The sequence below is a fragment of the Lolium perenne genome, chromosome 2 (assembly GCF_019359855.2).
Source record: "Lolium perenne isolate Kyuss_39 chromosome 2, Kyuss_2.0, whole genome shotgun sequence".
Lineage (NCBI taxonomy): Eukaryota > Viridiplantae > Streptophyta > Magnoliopsida > Poales > Poaceae > Lolium > Lolium perenne.
This window is the reverse complement of record NC_067245.2, coordinates 63,240,967-63,255,359: the sequence shown is the minus strand read 5'-3', so window position 1 is coordinate 63,255,359 and position 14,393 is coordinate 63,240,967. Positions and strand designations below refer to the sequence as shown.

The 14,393-nt window shown below is 49.5% G+C and overlaps 1 protein-coding gene across 1 annotated transcript; it reads right to left on the bottom strand.

Annotated features, from left to right (window-relative positions):
* Positions 1-9,404: 9,404 nt before the first annotated feature.
* LOC127332789 (probable LRR receptor-like serine/threonine-protein kinase At1g74360) lies at positions 9,405-13,477 on the bottom strand. Its single transcript, XM_051359129.2, has 2 exons — positions 12,985-13,477; positions 9,405-12,878 (listed from the first exon to the last, which is right to left on the bottom strand). Exons 1-2 carry the CDS (start codon positions 13,028-13,030, stop codon positions 9,580-9,582), a joined length of 3,345 nt encoding a protein of 1,114 aa, XP_051215089.1. The 5' UTR covers positions 13,031-13,477; the 3' UTR covers positions 9,405-9,579.
* Positions 13,478-14,393: the final 916 nt, after the last annotated feature.

The window sequence follows — 14,393 nt, the reverse complement described above, 5'->3', positions numbered from 1 at the left end:
CTCTCCAGTCGGCGCTTTCGGCTTATGCTCCAGTCGGACCGTCCGCGACGCTCTTGCTGTATTCGCGTCACTACCAATCCGACTGCGGGGGGGTGTTAGAGTATATCACGTCTAGGCTATATTAGGTAGTTTAAGATTGTACTCCAATTCTATCTCTACTAGGCTTCTTAGTCCCCAAGTCTTCTACTACTATATAAACAGCCCAAGAGGCTCAATGTAATCACCAATTACCACATATCAATACAATCATATTCCGCAGTCCTTCAGGATCACCCCAAGGACGTCGAGGTCCTGAACACACCCATTCTGAACTATGATGAGATGCATGCTATCTTCTCATTTGGCCTCACCGTCGGCAAGTACGCCCTGGGTTCAACTGAGACCCTCGGCCTACCGCCTGTTGACACTTCAGCTGAAGACGCTGGCACCTAGGATTCTAATGGGGTGGTCGGCGATGGCACCCTGAGAAGCCCGTTGACGCACCTGAAAAGGTGTGTGTTGGTAAGAGGAAGACGAGCTTGTAGCCTTCACCAATATGGCCGTCGCGCTGTGAGGGACACATCGCAGGGAGGCTATCGGATGTAGCATGCAATGCATGGTAATCTCACTATATCTAAAGTTCTAAGCCATGGTAAAAGTATGGTAGCCTCGTGCATGCAACCAAACAACAATAGCTAGCACAGTCAAAACGGGATGTGTGCAAGACACCAAACCAGCCAGGTTTTGTTGCTCGACTGGTGCACATAAATCCTTCACAAGCTACCCAACAACTCGTCAGTTATGAGCCCGTTTGTAATAGCTAAGAGCATCTCCAGTTGCGTCCCCCAAACCATTTTCAAAATGGCGCCGAATTGAGCGTTTGGGGAACGTGTTTCGTTCGTGCTACGTTTGGGACATCGCTCCTCACTTGCGTCCCTCTAACGCCACCCCTAAATATTAAAATACTCTTTTTTATTTTTTTGCATTTTTATTTCAATAAAGAGAAGAAATATTCCACAAACTAATACATAATTTGAAACGTGGTTTACATAAAGATATAGTTTGAAATATGGTTTTTCACAAACTAATACATAGTTTGAATCATGATTGACATAAATATAAAATATTGCAAAAAAACTAAACCTAACTTGGTCGTGCATCGAAGGTTTCGTGTGTTCGCTGCTAAGAAAAAACACTCGAGGGCACACCCAGTCACCCAAACTGGAAAATACAGCTAATGAGGGTGCCCCTGTTGGTTCTTTCGAGGAAGAACATCCAGAAACCTTCGTGCATTTTTCGCTGCGAAGAAACAACACTCTTCAGCCGTCGTCCTCCTCGGCGTTGTCGCAGTGGTAGTTCCGACGGCAACACGTTCATGTTCATGTCGCCGAAGTAGGAGAACACGAGCACGAAGCCGGCTTCGAGGCGGTGGTAGCGCGCAAACTTCTCCCAGCCGATGTGGAGGTACATCATGCCGCGCGCGTCGTAGATCACGTCGACGATCCACACGCAACAGCGGCAGCCATCCTCCCGCAGATGCATCGAGCCTGAGCGCTCGTCATCGGCGATGAAGTCGTGAAGTCGTCCGACAGCCTCTGGATACCGTGTGGGTCGCCCTTGGGGACGACGATGAACTCGAACAGCACGGCCCCCTCCTCGTCCTGCCTGTCCGACGATGAGGATGACGACGACGTCGCAGGCAACCGCGAGCGTGCAGCTCTGCCGCGGCCACGGCCACGACCACGACCACGGCCGCGAGCTCGGCCTCCGCCTCTACCAGCGATGTCGTCGACTCTTGAGATGGTGGCGGCTAGGGTTGGGGGAGAGGCGCTAGGGTTTATGTGTGAGAGGGACGGTGAGAGGCAGCGCTTTCTTATAGGCCGGAGGGAGGCGGGGGAGCGGTGACGCTCATTAACGCCGGCACGCGGACTAGGCGCGACGAGACGCTTTGCCGCGCCTCTACGGGAACTGCATCGTCGCTGCGCGCCAATAACTTCCGTCGCGAGGTAGGCGACGGTTAGGTTAAAATTCAATGTGCCGCTGACGGGTCGGCCCGCCACTCCCCGCCTCGCTTTTCGGTGTGTCCGACGTCCCCGGTGCGTCCCCTTTGGGGCGGGGACGGGCTCGGGCCGCCGTACACCATATTGGGGAGCGCCGGACAAAAGACGACTTTGGAGAACGCGGTTGAGAACGTTTTGTATCCGGCGCGCCCCAAATCGCTTCAAGGGACGGTTTGGGGAACGTGATTGAAGATGCTGTAAGACCTATGAAACCCAAAGTCGACCCAAGCTACCAGACACGATTTTCTTCTCTCTCTGTATGCCAGAAACGACTCGGCGAGGAATCAAACAGGTCAGCCATGTTTTTGTGACAAAAAACGACTCGTCTCCATGATACATGCATGTGCAGATCGTATCATCTCGTTGGGGTCTCCGAGGTAGCAGTAGAAAGTGGGCGACACAAGTGAAAACAGAAGATGTCCGCGGCACGATCGAGCCAAACACGCGCGAACGCCGCCTTCCCACCCATCCTGGTTCCATCAGGCACACGGAGCGGCCGACCGAGCAGGAGCAGCCTTGGTAGACCGGGAAATCCAAAGAAGGTTTGGGGTGATTGCGTTGCGTGCGCGACGCGAACGGCTGAGTCGAGTGAGCGGCGACTCGTTGTCGTTGTCGTTGGCACACCAGCCGTGCACGCCAATTGAATCGAGTAGTGTCGCCTACGGCCACACCATGCATGATGGATGGGCGGTCGCCTGGATCATCATGCTTCGTCGTTCATCGCGAGCTTTCTGTTGGGAGCGTCGTCTCTTTTCCCACATGGATCGGGTCGGGTACGCATGTGTGCGCGCTTTACCAACGGCCTCTGCTGCTTTGTGAAGGAGACGAGTTGTAAAAGACTGGACGGTGTGTTTCCAGGATTATCATGTGTGTCTGTCACGACAGCAATCGCAATCTTTGACCACTTGTCTGCCTTCAGCTTTGACGCATCCCTTGACAAGCATGGGTCACGGTCCAGGACAGAGACTGGATCGACGGATTCGTAGACCAGGAAGCGTGCGTACGCATACAAGGACGTTGCTTTGCCACAACTGTTTTGTTGTGGTACAATGTGGACGAGGCTTCCGGAAACCCAAGTAAGCCCTTTTCTCCCATTTCAAAACTTTCAAAGTTTCAAAGAATTCTGAAAACAGTACATTGACATACACAATGTTGTATTTGGCTCTCTGTAAAGAAAGACAAAAATTCACGAACTGACAAAATCGTGAGATCGGTGTATTAGCAATTTTTTCCACGATGTTATCCATCAAAACAGTAGATAAAACATGACTAGAAAGATCGAGAACAAACTAGTTGTCGCCGTTCAGAGCCATGCTGCTGAAGAAGTCGTTGATGTCAGGAAGAAGTCTCCACTAGGAAAGTAGGCGCCAGCGTCCGTGTCAACATATGTGATGAAGAAGCCAATAGTTGCGCTAGATCGCTCTCTAAAAATCTTGCCGCCTCTCTCCCATATAGGATCACAAGACACATGATTCCAGAAGCTTGTTGTCCCGTCGAGTGATGCACACTGGCACACATAATGAGGAAATTTTGAGCGGCAGGGCACACTAGTACACGCACGGCTGAAATGGCATGGTACAAGGCAGAAGGAATGATGTGAGCTTTAGCCTCTTTATTTTCTTACAACAAGGTGTTTCTACACATAATTATCATAAATGTGAGAAAGCTATCATATATTTTTGGTCTTGTAATCTGCGGTTATATGGTTAGGGAACATACCGGCATAATCTGTGGCTGTAAAAAAGAACAGGGAATGCCGATACGACATCGCACGCATCACCTTGCCTTGTTCTCGTGCGGTGTTACCAAAATAAGATCACTACTCCCTCTGTTCCTAGATATAAGCCAAATAATTTTCCGACAAAAATTCCAGAATATAGGGTTTCCAGAATATAGGGCGTATTGCTTTGCACCACTTGATTGCACACGTTTTTCTAGGGATTAGTTTACCTTTCCTTATGTTTTGCAAAATCCTCTACTTTCTCACGTCGATTTTATAGGGCTAATCCCATCCAAATCTGGTGTAATTTTCTCTCCATGTGCGTTCTTTAATTTCCGTGCCAAAAACTATATGGCTTATATCAAGAAACAGAGGGAGTATTATACAAATATAGAATGAAAAGATATTATTTTAGATGGTAATACACATCGGCCTAATGCATATATAGATCTAACACAACCATACAAGACGATACAAATTCACTATTATACAAGTTCACTTAACAAATAAGCTATAGATGTGAAGTAATTAAAAAAGACCACATTGTACAAATCTAAACTGCAAGACTATCCTAATAGCAAACTAAATAACAAATCATCCATGCATATATAGATCTAACAAGTTAACTAAATAACAAGTTGACTAAATCAACCTATTCATTCGAAGGATTTAAGAAAAACGAATGATTGATTTAACAACCTGCTTTGCAAGGGAGCAACGGAAACACCGGTACCTACTTGGTCAGGAGGTCGTGCATCTCCACTCGCGTCGATGAAGAAGACGTGACGACGTAGATGCAGCGCGTAGCTTGGAGCCTTGGATGTACATCGCACCGGCGATGCAACCCCTCGTCGGCGTTAGCTCCGACCAGATGCGCCTTTTGGTATAGCTAGCAAATACAAAAGAGGAAGTACGGGGCAGCTGTTGTGCGGAGTGTTGTGTGGTTTGAAGATGGATGATCCCCTTTCTCTGGCAATCGCCATTTGTGAATGTCGCACACGGTTTTCTCCCAAATTCTCGTTTGCGATATTTTCGCACACACTTTGACTATTGAAAAGCGTGTGCGATGTGATAATCTTGGCAAACGGTAAATAACAGGAAAACCTCGTGAGAAAAATACGCACACAATTGGGATGTTCTTCTAAATATATATAGGTTTACAAACTATAAGACACCAAAAGGATATTTCATATATTTAGATCCTAAATCTACTTGTCGTCGTGGATGACAATGATTTCGGCAGCGGCGGCTATCTCCGCGCGCTCTCTGTCTTCCTCATGTTTGTATGCGAAGGACGCTAGGAGCACCTCCTGCTCCTCGAGAAACTCCTCCTCAGCCTGCCGCTCTATCTTCTCCCACCATTGTAGCTATGGCGACTCGTCTTCATCGCTCACATTCATCGCGTCTTCGTCGTCCTCCAGATTTATTTCGCCTTCTTCGTCATCGGAGGAGGACCAGTAGGGGTGCTCCTCCTCCGCCACCGGAGGCGCCTGCTCCACCAACGGAGCCTCTTGCTCCGCCTTCAGAGCCTCCTGCTCTACACGGCGGCGCTTCGCCTACGGGTATTGCGCGATGCAGGAAAGCTGAGCGTTCTTCTTTGTGCGAACCATGATGCATTGAACTGCTTGTCTACCATAATGCTAGTGTGCCGACACTATAGTGGCGGGGGGCTTTATGTAGGCCGGCCGAGGAAGCCGACTCGTCAGCAACGCGTGGCACGTGGGAGGAAGGCGAAGAGGCTACGCGTCGATGGAGTGGCGGCAAAATAGCCCCGTAACTTCGGGAGAAGGGGTGCCCCTCACAAAAGTGGGTCGCACTGACCAGCCCAGGCGACTGTTTACCAAAAACACAGGGAGGAGGCAACCTCGAAAAATATCTACACATGACTTTGTCAAAACCAACCGTTTGTGATAGGGGAAGAAAAGAGACGGGCCGGAATAGAGGCTCATCGCAAAGTAGTCGCACACCGTTCTCCTTTCACGACCCGTTTGCGAAAAGTAGTGTACGTTGATGGTTTTTGTTTTGTGTGCTAACTTTTTGTTATGCTGCACAGATATTTTCCGTGTTCGTTTTGTCCGCCCATGGGACTACCTGGAGCCCTCGTACACAGTTCATGTTTTGGGGCGTAAACGTTGGTCCTCACCACACACTGAAATCTCATTCATGCGCCATGGGGGCATGAGCAATGGTGGCATACACAACTAGCTTCTCCATGTAAAAAAGTTGTCAGAAGCAACATGGTCAATTTTATCGCTCCAATGAAAGCTACAACTTTGGTCAGAAAAAAGAGAGAAGGGACCCCACAAATATGACATTATGTATCTCTTTCTCTCTCCAAAAAGCATGATTTTTAGGCTTAAGATCCCACTTCTTGAAGAGGAGGCTGCCTCCTCATCCGAACCTACTTTGGACCACCCGAACCTAGTTAAAGGTGTGAGGCAGTAGCTTTAGGGCAGTGCATTGGGCATGCCCTAAAAGGCCTAACCTATACTAGTGGCAGTGCTCTAGAACCTAGCGGTAGGGCCATAGAATTTGTGATGTTCTGTATTGTGTTTGACTCTAGAAAGGAGCGACCTCTCTTATAGACATGGAAGAGGAGGCAAACAAGCAACGACGAGAAGCGGAATGAGGAGTTAGAAGGTGAACCGAATTGGTAGTGAACGAAGCCGAACAACCTTCGTATTCATTTTTCACTACCGTGAATTTTTTTCAGCTTATATGGAGCTCTTCATTTTTTATTCATGCGTCACAAAAAAAGTCTTGACTCATTCCCTACAACCCACGGAGCGCGTGCCATGATGAGGTGAGGCGGGTGGCGGAGGAGGAGCGCTCGTGTAGGAGTCCTCTTCTTATGCTCATACAACAAGTGAAGCAACTCCCCTTATAATGAGATCCAACTCTCTCTAAACTAGCAATGTGTGACTAAACATTTGTCCTACCTCTTGCCATGCATGAATCAGTCAATTGTGCCTTTGGCATTTTCAGAAATTATGGATTAACTTAAGTGGGCTGGGCCTATATTAGGAAAAAAAAATCAACAATCCCCCACCAGATCCTAGAGTCACATAAAGTGTTCCTTAATTTGGTTCCAGAACATTCTTTTATATACCGGAACTATAGTGGAAACGGCTAAGTTGAACTTTCAACTAGAACTCCATGTTACGTTAGATTGCTACTTAAACAGTGGACTAGACCTTGAACTGCAATTCTTCTGCAAATCTAGCTTCACACAAAGTCTTGACCGATACTAGGTTGTCGTCAGGCTTCCCCATGGGTGAAGGTTATGTGTCATACTCCATGAACTTCCATGAGTTTATTAGAGAACACCCTACTGTTATAGACCACGACTTTAACAGCCGGATTCATATAGGTGTGTTCTTCAAAATATGTTTTGTAGGGCAACATCTCTGCTTAAATAAGACGATCAAATCACATTAAGATAATATCAGCCTACCATACATATTAGAAAAGTATTTCATCTTCACAGAGGGGTATTATACAAAAGTAAGGATACTTTTCTCCCAGTTAACCAACAACTTGTCTCCTAATACTAATTCACGGGATCTTTGATCACATAGACCGTGTTACCGCTATGGTCAACTTATATGGTGGGTCTCATACCCGTATCCTTTGATGTATTATCTATCACATAACGTGATAGACCCTTTTGAAGGGATCTGCCAAATTTCTAGTGTATCAATATAATGCAATGCAATAACTCTGGAGTTTCTCATTTTTCGGATAGATTTCATCTTCTCTTAACATGCTGTGAGTACTTCATATCATCCTTAGAACTGTTTACATTTATGATCACAGTTTGATTATGATAGTTCACATGAATAATGGGTATTGATTTTTCAAACATAGGTAAGTTCATGAAGAGCTCACGAAGCAACTCTGATTCAACAGCGATCAGGATCACCACAAACGTGGCACATTCCTTTCTTCTTATCAGTTTTCTTCATGAAGTTGGTAGAATATGAATCTTTGTTATTCCCATCAAAATTTTCTTGTCATCATACTTGTTCTTGGACTTGTAGGATTGAAAGTTTTTCTTTTGTACCAAGTTTGCACTAGACCTCTCTCAACGCATCGAACACATGTATCTTTTGCTCTCGCCTTTTCTTCCATATAAAGTGACACAATTGGATCCATATAAAGTGCTTCAGAGACGTAGCAAAATTCCTCAATGAAGGAGGAAGTTTGGCAATGATGCCCCCGGCAATAAAATTATCGGGTAAGACGCATGTAAACTACTCAAGTTCCTTAGCAATGGACTATATCTCATGAACCTACTCATTGCTGGAGCGCTCATCAATCATCTTGTAATCATAAAATTGCTCCATGACATGCAGTTCACTACCGCATCCAAGACCCCAACGTTGGACTCTATTTCGTCCCATGTATCCTTGCCCGTAGAGATTTTAAAATGAGATAGTGAGAAAAAGGAAATATCGATTGACTACATGGTCCATTGTTTTTCGCCCTAAAAACCAATGAAAACTTGGTATTCATGACCTCCATGTCAAGAACAAAGCACTTCTAGGTAAATGATTTTTTTAATCTTCTTGACGAAGATGGGGTGTGGCAAGCTCTTCTAAAAAGGAAATACATAGGCTCACGAGCACTGTATCAGGTATATTGGAAACCCGAGAACTCGCATTTTTGGGCTGGACTAAAGGCGACGAAAAAATACTTTTTTTCATATGGTTCATTTACAATTAAAGATGTCTCGAAAATAAGGTTCTGGGAGGATAAGTGGCTGAATAATGCTACACTATGAGAACAATATCCAACTCTTTACGATATTGTGTGTTACAATGGCGATACAATTGCTAAGGTTTTTGAATATTCACCACCAAATGTGATGTTCGGAAGACATCTTGTTGGTCCTAGGCTTGCATCATGGACTGATTTGCTACAATGTTAGGCTATGGTCCAATTGGCACAAGGGACTAACAAATTTTGATAAAATCTAAATAAGAGTGTTAATTCTCTATGAACTTCATGTATATAGCATTAATCCAGTTAGAAATGCCACTTGATAATACCAATTCTTTTGGAAAATGGATATTCCGTTAAAGACTAAGGTTCTTGCATGATATCTCCATAGAGGTGTAATCCTTAGTAAAGACAACCTTGTGAATCATAATTGGAATGGAAGTACAAATTGTGTATTATATCATCATGATGAGACTATCAAACACTTATTTTTCTATTGCAAATTTATTATATCTATATGATCAGTTATCTAAATAGGTTCTACCTTATGCCCGCTAGGTATCGTTGCGATTATATACAACAATTGGCTAAATGGTGTGGATTATATGTTTAAAATAGTTATTAGGGTGAGAGAGCTATTTGGTCTGCTAGGGCTATCTAGAAATAACAGGCTTGTCAATGATTTTTCTCCCTCCAATCCAGATTATCTATGAGTGCATAATTTTGCTCCCTTCATGGTCATACCCACACTACATGGTTGGAGGACACGCCGACAAATACTTTTTATCCAACGTGAATGGTAGGATAAATATTGAATTGATGCTCCATCACTTTAGGCGTATATACAATTCTATTTTTTTCCTTTTTATTTTATTTTTGATACGTTTGAATCCAAGCGGCCGTGTACATTAGGAGGTTAAGTGTACTGCTTAAATCTTCTTCATTTTATGGTAAAAACATCTCTCTTCTAGCTATACATGTGCCTTCTAAGAAGAAACTATGTACATTTTGAATTCACGTCAGGAATGAACGCCAAGCTGAACTAAACAATCAAAATTTTGTACACAAAGAATCAATGTCTATCGTAACCTGGAACAACTATGTCCTGGAACATGTTAAACAACTCGTCGTCGTTGTGCCGTTGGCGGCGGCGATGTCGAGCAGCGCGGCGAGCACTTCCGGCATGTCGGGCCGCTCGTGCGGCGCGTCGGCCGTGCACCGCATGCCGAGCGCGAGCAGTTCCCAGAACACCGCGCCGCTCGTCGATTGATCCTCCCTTTCTTGATGCCTTGTATTCCGGCCTTCCTTCGCCGTGCGCCGAGCCCAGTCGACGAGGCACTCCTCCTCGCCGACGTCGACGGCGCGCCGGCCTGTGGCGAGCTCCATCAGGAGCACGCCGTAGCTGTACACGTCGCCTTTCGTCGTGGCGCGCCACGTCTGCCCGTACTCCGGCGCCACGTACCCGACCGTGCCGGCCACCACCGTGCTCACGTGGGTGTCGCCGGGACGGACCACCCTGGCCAGTCCGAAGTCCGTCACCCTGGCGCGGCCGTCGCGGCCCAGGAGCACGTTGCTGGCCTTCACGTCGCGGTGCACGACGGCGGGCACGCACTCGTGGTGCAAGAACGTGAGCGCGCGCGCCACGCCGATGGCCACGTCCAGCCGTGCCGGCCACCCGAACGCGGCGGTGTCGCAGATCAGCTCGTCCAGGCTGCCGCCTTCCAGGTGCTCGTAGACCAGTATCTTGGCGGCGCCGGAGAGGCACCACCCGTACAGCGTGACGAGGTTCGGGTGCGGCCACGTGAACCCCATCCGGTCGGCGAGCACCTCCATCTCGGCGCGGAACTCGCGCTCGCCGTCGTCGTCCCCGCAGCAGTCGCGCGGCCTGGAGAGCTTCTTGACCGCCACAGCGCGGCCGTCGGGGAGCACCCCGCGGTACACCACGCCGTAGCCGCCACGCCCGATCACCCGGTCGTCGGAGAAGTTGCCCGTGGCGGCCACGATGTCGCGGTAGGTGAACGCCGTCTTGTCCAGCCGGAACACCTTCACTCCCTCCGTCGAAGAGGAGCACCCAGTCGCCGTCGATGACGAGCCGGACGGGGGCGACGACGTCCACATTTGGAACGAGTGCTTGCCGCCCTTCGGGTGCTCGCGGGAGAACGATTCCTGGTCCGGCTCTTGCTCCACCGGAAACCGGGTGCGCAGGCTGGCGATGATGAAGACGACGGTGCCGGCGATGAAGGAGAGGACGAGGGAGAAAAAGAACCACATCACAATGGTTCTCCGCAGCATGCTGCGTCTCCTAACCGGGGGAACATCGGCAGCTTCTGGTCGCGGTTGCTGCTTACCGGCAGCTCCACCCTGATTAAATGATATGAGCGGGTTGCCGCGGAAGGACTCCTCGTCGAAGGTGCCGAATTGGCCGGTGGTGGAGACATTGCCGGAGAGAAGCGGGTTGTATGACACATTGAATATAACCAGGTCGGTGAGCTTGAACAGGCTCGCCGGGAGCTCGCCGGAGAGGTTGTTGAATGACAGGTCCATCCTCTCCAGACACAGAATGTCGCCGATCTCAGGCGGGATCGGCCCCGAGATGTTGTTCCTCGAGACGTTCAGCATAACCAGCGGGAGCCGGCTGAGCTCCGGCGGCAGCCGCCCTGTTAGATGGTTGCCGTCGAGGTGGAGCAAGCTGATGTTCCGCATTGCACCGATGCTCGATGGTATCTCTCCGGAAAGCAAGTTCCTTGATAGCTGCACGTACCCGGAGACCGTGTTGGACCTCACCGGCGACGACGAGTTGGTGCAAATTGGGACGATTCCGTAGCCCTTGAGGATGCGGTCCCATATGCTGCGGCAGTTCTCCCGAGTCATGACAGAGTAAACGAAGCTGAACGGAGGATAGCTCGCCGGAATCCACCGCTTCATGGCCTGGCATTCGCCGGAGCCGGCGAGCACGCTCGGATCGTTCCGGTTCTTGGCGAATGTTGGTCCAGGGTTCTTCCCAATCTCTGCCATCTCCGGCGGGATCTTGCCAGTTAACCGATTATCGGCCAGGTTCAACCAGAGCAAGCTGCTGCAGTTGCCGATTGCAGGTGGTATCTCACCGGAGAGCTGATTGCCGGCGAGCATCAGCCAGAGGAGCGACGTGAGGTTCCCTATGCTCGACGGGATTACGCCCGTGAGCGTGTTGTTAGACAGGTCCAGCGCCTGGAGCTCCGGGAGCCGGCCGTACTCGGGCGGTATCTCGCCGGAAAAGTTGTTCTCGCCCAGCATCAGGTACTTGAGGCTCTTCATGTCGGCCACCTCTAGAGGGAGATTGCCTGTGAACTCATTGAAGCTGAGGTCGAGCCTGGCGAGCTCCGGCAGCTGCAGCACGCCGGAGGACACGATGCCGCCGGTGTACCTGTTGTGGTGCAGTACGAGATACTTCAAGCTCACAAAGTTGCCAAAGGTCTCCTGCACATCCCCTCCAAACATGTTGCTGCTGATGTCCAAGAACTGGAGCTTCGTGCAGTTGGTCAGCTCCGGCGGTATCTGCCGCTCGAACCCGTTCTTCCCAAGAATCAGCGTCTCGAGGACGGCGAGCTTTCCGATTCCGGCGGGTATCATCCCGGTGAATTTATTCCCCCACAGCGACATGTAAGTCAAATTGTTGCAATTGGCGATGGAATCCGGGAAGTTTCCGGCCAGCTTGTTAGCGGAAAGGTCCAAGGATTGGAGTCTGCAGCTGTCCTGAAACGTGCTCGTCGTGACGATTCCAGTGAGGTTGTTCTCGGCGGCGCTGAATTGCTTGAATTTTGCGACGCCCGGCCATAACTGGCCGGTGAAATTGTTGGAGCTGAGGTCGACGTACTCCAGCCTGGGGCAGCCGTCGAACAGGCCGGTGATGTTGCCGGTGAGGTTGTTGGTTGACAAGTCGAGCGAGGTGAGGTCGGCGCATATCGCCGGGAAGTTGCCGGCGACGGCGCCCTCGAGCCGGTTCCCCGACACGTCGAGCTCCCGCAGCCTGGTCAGCCCGGAGAGGTCCAGCGGCCCGGCGATGAGGTTGTGGGAGAGGTTGAGGTGCAGGAGGCCGCGGCATTGGTTGAGGTCGGCGGCGGGGAGCGTGCCGGTGATGGAGTTGTCGGAGAGGTCGAGCGACGCGAGCGCCGTGAGCCGCGAGAAGTTGCCGAACGCCGCGCCGGAGATGCTCGAGCGCGACAGGTTCAGCGACGCGACGCGGCCGTTCGCGTCGCAAGTGACGCCGTGCCACCTGCAGGGCGACGGGTCCGACTCCGGCCACGCATCGTAGTCGCCGCGGTTGACCCTGTTGTTCGTGACCAGGAACCGCTTGAGCTCCACCAGCACCTCCTTGTCGCCGCCGCCGCCGCTCTGTGCGCCGATCAGCACCACCTCACCTTCAAGATTAAGTAATCGATACCGTCAGACTAACTCCAATCGTAATTCAGATATAGCAAACCAAGAACAGAGCAACCCAAGAAGAGAACAGAGCAAGATTCCTACCTGCGAGGAAGAGTAGGCAGAGGAATTGGAGGAGCAGGGGAGACATGGCCTGCGTTCCTGAAACATGGAAGAATCCTAGACGAAAGGTGCGGGAAGCCTCCTCCTCATGTGCGTGCGAGCTCAAGCTCCTCAATTCTCTGCTTCTCTGCTACTATGTCTTAGCTAAGCTCTATCCTCTGCTTGTCTCGCTCCTCAATTCGGTCGAAGAAGATGGGAGGAAAGACAAAAAGGGTGGGCTTTACATACACACAAAAAATCCTAGGCTATTTAGGGCGTAATCCACATGTGAGTGGAGACTGGAGAGAAGAAGAGACTAGTACGCATGGCCGTCGTTGTCCCCCCGTCCGTGCCTTTGAATTCTTGCTGCTCACAGTCACAGGAATAGTAGTCTCAGCAAGTGCTGTTTGATTTGAGGATTCCAACTTTGTTAGTAATCAACAGTTGCTAGCGCTGACTGCACGAGGAGGCAAAACCGCAAAGGGAGACGAGGCTGACCGACCGACTCACTTTGAGTTGTGGCCTCTGAATTTGCTTCCTCCCTAGCTTTCCATTTGAGGCCTTGATTTTTCACCATTTTATATTTGGGGCTTTGGAGCAAACATTCGTCAGCAATGTCGGGAATAAATTTCTATGGTAAACTATCCTTTATTACTCGAAAGTTTGTACTCGTGGATGATACAATAATACTTAGAGCTCAGTTCAAAAAAATAATATTTAGAGCTTACATCCAGCCGCTCCATAGGTAGATAGGATGCACACACTCACATAAATCCAGCAAAAAAATGAGAACCAACCTGAGGTTGGGTGGTTAGGAGGGTGGTTGTACCCCCAGCCCACCAGAGTTCAAATCCCAGGTTTGACATCTGTGTGTCTCATAAAGGCGGAACATTCATTCAGTGGGAGGCGACGTTCCCGTCGACAGCGAGGCGCCTGTGGTGACTTCGTCAATTTCAAGATCCAATCCGCCGGCTCAGTCTTCCGAAGGTGCTCATAGGGGTAGGGGTGTGCGTGTGTGCGTTCATAGGGGTGAGTGTATGCGCGTGTATATGAGCGTCTGCGTTTGTACTGTGTTTCTCAAAAAAAAAAAAAAAATCCAGCAAAAATGAAAATAAGTACTATCTCTAGTGTCTTTATACATCTAAATTTTGACAAATCGAAGACACATATTTATAGACGGAGGGAGTACGTGATATAAAGCCTAAAGCCTAAGAAGCTATCATACTTTTTTTTTGCTGGGAGGGGGAAGCACCGCGGTTCTGCGATGACGGCGGGCCCCCGTCCCGAAGGTGGTGGGTGATGGATTGGCCGTGACTAGGGCTTGGTGATCTGCTGATCCGTTGTGCTAAGGGAAAGACGGAGGCGTGTGGTGCTAGGAGATCCTGATGTATACACATTGGTACCATCGGTCG